The sequence below is a fragment of the Capsicum annuum genome, chromosome 10 (assembly GCF_002878395.1).
Source record: "Capsicum annuum cultivar UCD-10X-F1 chromosome 10, UCD10Xv1.1, whole genome shotgun sequence".
Classification (NCBI taxonomy): Eukaryota; Viridiplantae; Streptophyta; class Magnoliopsida; order Solanales; family Solanaceae; genus Capsicum; species Capsicum annuum.
This window is the reverse complement of record NC_061120.1, coordinates 98,655,704-98,664,146: the sequence shown is the minus strand read 5'-3', so window position 1 is coordinate 98,664,146 and position 8,443 is coordinate 98,655,704. Positions and strand designations below refer to the sequence as shown.

General features: G+C 34.8%; 1 protein-coding gene across 4 annotated transcripts; it reads left to right on the top strand.

The window, feature by feature from the left end:
* The first annotated feature begins 808 nt into the window (after window positions 1–808).
* Window positions 809–7,590, top strand: LOC107844295 (enolase 1, chloroplastic-like). 4 transcript variants are annotated; one of them, XM_047398072.1, is made up of 9 exons: window positions 809–966; window positions 1,129–1,249; window positions 3,838–4,145; window positions 4,388–4,542; window positions 4,622–4,945; window positions 5,805–5,961; window positions 6,061–6,121; window positions 6,302–6,404; window positions 7,236–7,590. In XM_047398072.1, exons 3-6 carry the CDS (start codon window positions 4,016–4,018, stop codon window positions 5,847–5,849), a joined length of 654 nt encoding a protein of 217 aa, XP_047254028.1. In that variant the 5' UTR covers window positions 809–966; window positions 1,129–1,249; window positions 3,838–4,015; the 3' UTR covers window positions 5,850–5,961; window positions 6,061–6,121; window positions 6,302–6,404; window positions 7,236–7,590. The 4 variants fall into 4 exon arrangements, with proteins under 4 accessions (XP_047254028.1, XP_047254029.1, XP_047254027.1 ...); XM_047398073.1 differs by having other exon boundaries at window positions 821–966; window positions 3,845–4,145; XM_047398071.1 differs by having other exon boundaries at window positions 821–966; window positions 1,039–1,249; window positions 3,845–4,145.
* The last annotated feature ends 853 nt before the right edge of the window (window positions 7,591–8,443 follow it).

The following is an 8,443-nucleotide window of genomic DNA, read 5'->3' as shown; positions in this document are numbered from 1 at the left end:
ATTAGTGGGTTCCTTTCACCCATTGAGCTCAAAACCCTCTTTTGGTTTAAAGTATGAATATATACATATTTAAGATGAATTTAACTCAAGCTATTATTTGTAGTTTGAATTGAAGCCATGTCCATATGTGTTCCTATATAAATTAAGTTATTTCATGTTCTAATTCCATTTTATACTCAATCGATTTCATGCTAACTATCAAATTCATGCGGTAATCCATGTGAATACGTTGTTTTCTCATGTTTAACTCATCCCCATGTTCAAGTTCAAGTATTCCACTCAATTATTGAAATGCCTTATGTTTTGGGTCTTCGATCTATGATTTTATATCACTGTTTTAAACTTTGTTATCATATTTTTTGATCATTCAGTGCGGGAGAATTATGAACACCCAATACCTATGTGGTTTTTACATCTTTCCATTTTCAAGTTACAAGTCAGTCAGACCATGTTTTATTATTTTATTTAGACTACCATATTTATGTTGACCGCTTATCAATATAGTACCACTTCATGTTAGACCCATAATAATACTAGCACTACAAGAAAAAGGTCTATTTAAGACCAACATTCAGGGACGAGTTAATAATTTGGTCGCTAAAAGTATATTTATTAGGATGAGATTAAATTTTGGTCCTTAATATTATATTTTATTGCGTAGGTACAAAATCCGGTCCCTAATATTTTTTAACTAGTCCCAAATTTTAGTTAGGAGCTTTGTGCGGGAAAACCTAACACCAAAATAAAATATTAAAATTTTAATAATTTATTTTATTTTACTAATTCTACTTAATAGGAGCCAATTCCGTTTTACTTGGCTTTTAACAAACTTTCCAAAAAATTAAGGTAACAAATTAATTAAGGGCTCATCCTTCCAGCCTTTCTATAGCAGCCATAGGTCCAGTACACATCGTTGATATCGGCTGATCGCAAATCAAATAGTATATGAACTGATTTTGCAGTCAGGTAAACTTGAATTGGGGTTCTTGTTTCTTCCTTTTGTTTCACACCCTTTTCTAAAAATTCATTTTTTCACAGTGGGGTTGCACTTTAAAGCTCTTCTTGATTGCGTTTTCATGGTGGCATTGAAGTTACCTGAATTGGGTCTTGTTTCTTTCTTCCTCTTAGTTCACACACATAGTAGAAGATAAATCTTAGAGAAGATGTTCTCAGAGTGCAAAATTTCCAATTGCTTCTTCAATTCTGTGGGCAATTGCATCTAATAATTTGCCCTAATCGTGAATTCGAGGTATGATTTATGTTCAATTCCGCGGGTTGCTCTTTTCATCCAAAATTGTTCTAAATTAGTTTTATTGCTATCCAAATCTGTTATTTTTTATTTGTAAAACTCGGTAATTTAGTATGAAATTTGTCAATTTGTGGTTGGTCAGTTATCGTCGCTCTATTGTCTAGATACTGGGAATAGCAATGGGGTGTAGCAGGTGTAGAGTGAGGCTGGTTTGCTACGCGGGGCAGGGCGGGGCAGTCTCCAAGTAGGGTGGGGTGCGACAGAGCCTTAGATTTGTCATGTTGCCGTTTGTGATATCTTAATTTACGATCTGATCTAAGTACGGTGGGCTTTTGTTATTGTACTACTTGGAGCAAGCTATGCTTCGGATTAATAGTTATAATTAGGTTTATCTCAAGTCTCAAAAGGTTTTATGAGTTGTACAATCTGGAAATGAGGGCAGGCTAACATGTGGTTCGACTATTTAGATGAAATTATGAATATCTATAGCGATTATGAGGGATATTTTTGTGTAGAGTAATCTTTGGTGAGAAGTTAGGATTGCGGTGAACTTCAGTTGAAATGTGAAGAGTTTTTCAACCTTCAGTATTAAGCTAAGATGATGTGAGAATCTGAAAGTGCAAACTAATAATTCACAGCCTTCAGTGGTAACCAATGACCTACAAGAGAAAGAATATCAAGAAATAGGAAATAATATACTAATACATGGGTTAAGAATAGTCTAGAAGCATAGAGACTTGCCTTAGCAGTCTCTAGCTATCAGGAGACACTTCAGGTGAATTCAACTACTTCTTAAGGAATGAATAAGATAAAAAGAATTGAATGCTAGCCAACTCCATCTCTGTCACTACTAAATAATGATCAAGATACTGGTGCAACCTTGATCACCTAATTCGTAACAAATATTGTAGCCTTGAGACACAATAATTCACTTATGAGAGCATTGCAAGGTATTATTTCTCACCAAATCCAGCAAAAGAGCTTAAATGAGGCAAAAGAAAAAGTGGATACAAACATTAAACAAGATTTTGAGGAGGGAAATAAACATATTTCCAGTAAAGTACTGAATGAGGTAGCCTTAACAACATATGTGCAAAATGAGGAAAAGAAAGCAAACCAAAAATATAATTATAGCAAGCTAACAAGAGTTAATCCAACATAATGGGTGAGATCCATCAGCAAACAGTCATTTAGGTTTTATTTTGGAATATCATATCTATGAGAACACAACAATCATTTAATAGGGTGAAAATGTTACATCAATATCACAAATTTGCCTTTATTGCTTCACTGGAGTCATTTCAATATACAAGAAATATTCAGAGGTATAAAAAGAGGTTGGAAATGTATCATGCTACCTATAATCAGAATGGACAAATCTAAATCTTTATTCAAGATAATTATAGGTGTAAGTGATAGAAGATAAAGAACAACAAATGACTTTGAAATTATTGTTTATGGAGACCGATAAAACAAGCATCTTACTGTAGTGTATGTTAAATGTAGAAATATGAAGAGATTAAGGTTACAAGGTGTTATTTATTATTTGAGATATAATAAAACGTTACGTTGGCTAGTTTTCTCATAAAAGCAACTATACATGAATAAAAAATAGATTAATTTCACCTTTGCATAGTGTTAGCGTAATCTTGTGGCTGTAGTATTATCTTGTGGCTAGCGGTATTAGTTTATTTTATTGTAATATTCTTTCTCAATACCTACAGTACTTTACAAAGTGGTAGTTTTCCTACTTAACGAGGTAAAAATTTGCTTAGAGCATTTTTACTGATCAAAGAGAGTTGTTCAGAGCACTTGGATAATAACGAAAGTTCTTCTGTGTTAGTATAAGGGGTTGTGTACGATCCATTACTCTGTGTGTAAACCACTTTGTTTTCTCATTACTCGCTCAATTTTAATTTGCTTGTCTAATTTAACTTCGCACGGAGTTAAAGAAAGTAAAGGATACTTATGAGATCTGTAGAATGTACCACAATGTGCTTTAATCTTATGGTCTTAAACATGGCATAGGGAAAGTGGAATTAATGAGTTGCCAAAAAGGAAAGAAATATTCTTTTTAAATGAAGTAGAAAAGAAGTCATGACAAACAAATTGAAACGAAGGGAGTATAAAAGGGGTTGAGTATGTTTACCTTTTACTACTAGTCTTCGTTGGTTGTCAATTAACTAAAAACTTAGGTTATTGCATATATGATTTTGGCTAGTCATAATGAAATTTGCTGAAGCTTGGTTGGTTCAAGTTGAGGTAGACAGCAAGAAGATGACATAACACACCAAGACATCTCAAAAGATTGTTTAGTAGAGAATATTGGTGCAGTATTGCCTAATAATAAAGGAGAGGTTACGCATAGCCAAAAATATATATGAAAGGTAGTTCAATATACATGAGTTATACACGGTTACTCACATATATACATATATCATACATTGCTGGCTATCTTTTGGTGGCCATCTATTTAAGTTTGTTTGTCAATAATAATAAATTCAATAGGAAGAAGGGCTACCTTGGAGGCTTCTTAATACTTTTTCATTTCCATTTAAATGTGGCCATTCTCTTTTTTTCTTGTGAAGGAACCAGACTGATGGCGATGCTGTTATGCTGGATATTGATGGAACTCCTAATCAATCAAAACTTGGGGCTAGTGCCATTCTTGGAGTCTCTCTCAGTGTGTGTAGAGTTGGTGCTTGAGAAAAACTAGTACCTTTGTATAAACACATTCAAGAAATATCTGTAATTAAAGAACTTATAATGCCAGTTCTAGCTTTCAATGTGATAAATGAAGGGAGCCATACTCATAACAATTTGGCTATGCAAGAGTTCATGATTCTACCTGTTGGAGCATCAACATTTGCTAAGGCACTTCGTATGGGTAGTGAAGGTGAGAAAATAATGTAAATATTTGTTCCTCCTATATTCTGGAATTATGATTAAAGAAAATAATGTAAATATAAAATTGCCTCCCTCTTTCTTGATGGCTATCTGTCTCACTTTGACAAAATAGTGTTGGTTTCAGTAAATCTGCATTAAGAGAAGTAACCTTTGCATATTATGTGTTCTACTAACTTGTAAATAAGATCTCTTTACATTGTATTTAACTGTCCATACTCGATTGGAGAATAGTCTACCACACTCTAAAGGGAATTATCAAAACTAAGTACGGGCAAGTTGCATGCAATGTTTGTGATGAGGGTGGATTTGCTCCAAATGTCCAGGATAACAAGGAAGGGCTAGCATTGCTTATGGATGCAATTGAGAAGGATGGTTACACTGGCAAGGTCAATTTTCTTTTTGTCCTTGTAGTTCTATTAAATTATTATATTTTCAGAATTTTTGGACTTCCTAATTGAAAGATAGGTGCAGACTAAAATTGCCATGGATGTAGCAACATTTGAGGTCTTGCCAAAAGATGCAAAATATGATCTCAATTTCAACAATCAACCAAATGATGGAGCTCATGTACTTAGTGCTCAGGGCCTCTGTGAACTCTACAAGGAGTATGTCAAATATTTTCCTATTGTATTTATTGAAGTTCCCTTTGACCAAGATGATTGGAGCTCTTGGGTATCTCTACAATCTTTAGTTAATATTCAGCTTGTTGGTGGTGATTTTTTGGTGACTAATCCAAGGAGAACTGCTGAAGTAATTCCGAAAAAGGAATGCAATACATTGTTGTTGAAGGTAAAGATTTGTCTTTAAGAAACACACATATTTCTGTAGCATAGCTGGCTTGTTCCATCCGTTGGCTTTTTTCTCATTTCAATTACTTAGTTGCTCAAAGTTCTAAAACTTAATTGTACATAAATTAAAGAAGCAAAGTGAAGTTAGGCTACCTGAAAGGCACAACACCTTCGAGTTGTTCCCGATCACTAATAAGCAAAATATCCTTAATACATTGACAGGAAGAGCCTTAAAATAGTGGTGCTTAATTTGGAGCATTTCTCCAGAAAAAGTCAAGTATTTTTCCCTTTTTGATAACCTAAAAGCCAAGTATTTTCCCATTAGAAAGACTGGTATTTAACTAGCAGGAATCATCCTAGGAAGATCTTGGTCTAAACAATACAATACTAGTATATATATGAATCTTTTTGAATGAACGCATTTGTCATAAGACAGTATGTTTATGATCCATTTTGAATGATCTTTATGTTTTCATATTTTCTTTATGGTGTGATTAATACTGTGTTGCTCGGACTCTTTAGAAATGTCAACTAGTGCGTGTCGGATTATTCAGTAGTAGTGTATTTTTGGAGAAACCTACACGGCTGCGGCATCGAAAGTGAAGACTCCGACTCAACTTAGGATTAATTTGAGTCCCTTTTTTGGGATGTGACTTGAAGCACTTGACTCGTCAGAGTTCTCATGAACTATATCTCTTTTCTTATGTATAGTTCTGTTTCAAGTTTGAATGGGAAATGGAGAAAATTCCGACATAGAAACAGCAACCTTTTTCAATATCATGTTATTTACGGGTTCAATCCTCTTAGATAGAAACATAGGCTAGTGAATACCTGACTCATTATTTTTCAAAATATTGCAGGTTATTGCAGGTTTACATGAATTGTACTGTGACAAAATCCATTGAAGCGGCACTAGAATCCAAAGCTGCGGACAGGGGTGTTATGGTCAGTCACCGAAGTGGGGAAACAGAGGATAATTTTATCGCAGATCTATCTGTTGGTTTGGCTAGTGGATAGGTATTCTCGACTTCCAGCTATTAAATGTTGGTTAATCTTTTCCACTCTTTTAACCTCCAGCATCATACTAATATTCTTTTAAATTCTCTTCTAACGCAGATCAAGACGGGAGCACCCTGCCGAAATGAGCGACTGGCAAAATACAACCAGATTGGAACACGTTAATTCCCTTTCTTTCTTTCTTTCTTCTCATTTCTAATTGTTTCCTTGCTCTTGTTTATTTTATCTCAAAATATCACCATGTGCTTGTCAGGCCCTCCTGATGCGTGTGCAACAATATTTTTGGAGATTTTGAGCTTTCCCTTGAAAGATACGTGTCTGATTCTCGATAAACTTGCAGGCTGAGGGCGAAGAATTGGTCCTAAGTGTTCTGACAGGTTATTTGGCACTCTTGTAGCATATTGCTGAGGCTACCAAATACATCAACATTACTGTCAATTTTGGTTAAGTTTCAACTTATGCTCAATTACTTTCTCCGATACCTAAAATCACTTTTTCTTATCAAAGTGTACAATACATGATTTTGGCCTCTCTCTTTTTCATGTTGATGATTGTAAACATGCAGTATTGTTTGTGTTGGGAAGGTTGAAACTATATTCTAGCGGGGATGAAAATCTCAGAAGTTAACGGTGTTTATTCTTAAATGTGTCTTCTCCTTTGTGTGGAATAGACAGATTGTTAAGGAGTATCAAAACAATGTTGCTTTTTAAAAACACCGTGTAATAACAAACTGTAAGAATGAACAATGCAGAAAGAGATGGAAGCATTTAAACTTTAAATCTAACAAAAAGACTAGGAGATGGTGTGTTGAACTACTTCATATCAAACTTGACTCAAGTATATCTACTATCCATTGAATACTTCCAGTGGCAAGAGAGATAGACATAGGCAATTATTAGGCCTTTTGGTTGTTTTTAGGATAAACTAGCTGGAGATCAGATTTTCAGCTTCAATTATAATTGCAGATTTTGTTTTATACTAGGGGAGAGAACAAATATGGATGTCGAATAAAGATGAAAATCACAATAACTCTTCTTGTAAACATCTGTATGGCACTGGAACAATTTGACCTCTTGAACTTGTCCACAGGACAATGGTATAGTACTGAGTGATGCAAATTATTCATCAAATGACCACTCTTGTTCAGATCTTACATATCATATTTAATTCAAATCTATGCCTATATTGATGCCATTCATTATGTACCTCTTCTTCCATTTAAGTTTTCCTTTTGTTGCCATCCAAATGTGTTATGTGATCCTGAAAATTTGCAGGAAGCGTCAAGTCACTTAAAAACTTTCCTTGCTTCATGTCCCATGCAACTAGACCGGCTGAAGTACGAGAGGCTAGAGGTCTTACTGAGGATCTGATCAGAATTTCAGTTGGGATTGAAGATGTCAATGACTTGATAGATGATTTAGACTATGCAATCAAGACTGGGCCTACCTAGAAGATTAAGCAAATTTGTGAAAACTGATACGAAGCATAACTGCACCTTCTATTCTAGTGTTGATGCATAATTTAATCTCAAATGTTTATTTGATATTTGTAGCTTAATTCAAAATGTAATTATTTTAGAGTTATCTGTTTTGATTTTGGGAAAAAATAAAGATTTGAAAAGGTGCGTAATTCATGGCATGCTGGACGAGTTAGTTGCTCGTCTCTAAATGTTACCTAATTAGTTTTCTAGTCTCTAATTATATCATATTTTTGTATCGAGATTCTTGATAGCAATTTGATCTAGGACTAGAATATCGCTTGTGTTTAAAAGTTGATCTATGGCCTGGATGTTGCTCGTCTTTAAAGGTTGATCTAGGAAAATAAATTTGCTCGTCGTTAAAGGATAATTTAGGACAAGGTATTTCTCGTCCTTAAAAGATAATTAAGGACCAGGTAGTTATTCTATTTGAGAGGAGCTATACCGTCGCTAAAAGATAATTATGACCAAGTAGTTAGTTTATTTGGGATGAGATATATCATCGCTAAAAGATAATTATGACCAGGTAGTTAGTCTATTTGGTACAAGATATACCATCGCTAAAAGATATTTATCACCAGATAGTTAGTCTATTTGGGACGAGATATATCGTCATAAAGGGATAATTACGACCAGGTAGTTAGTCGGTTGAGACAAGATATACTATCGCTAAAAGATAATTTGGACCGTATTTTTTTTTGTTTCAAAAGGATTTTAAGGAACGGCTTTGATGACTCGTCGCCATTGAGCTTTAGCGGCGGAGCCTGTTTGGACGGGCCACGACCAATTTTTTTCCATCCTAAAAGACCAATTGGGACAAGATTTGGACTTTTAGGGACCAGATTTTCCTTCCTTATAGGCTATTTTTCTTGTAGCGTAGTGTCATTCATATGGGAGTAGGATTTAACACCGAGCGAACCCAGGGATGGGGGCTCACCTGCCAGTAGAGGATGTGACCTTTAGTATCAGTCCTTGAGTTCCAGAACTATGTAGCCAGCATAGGTA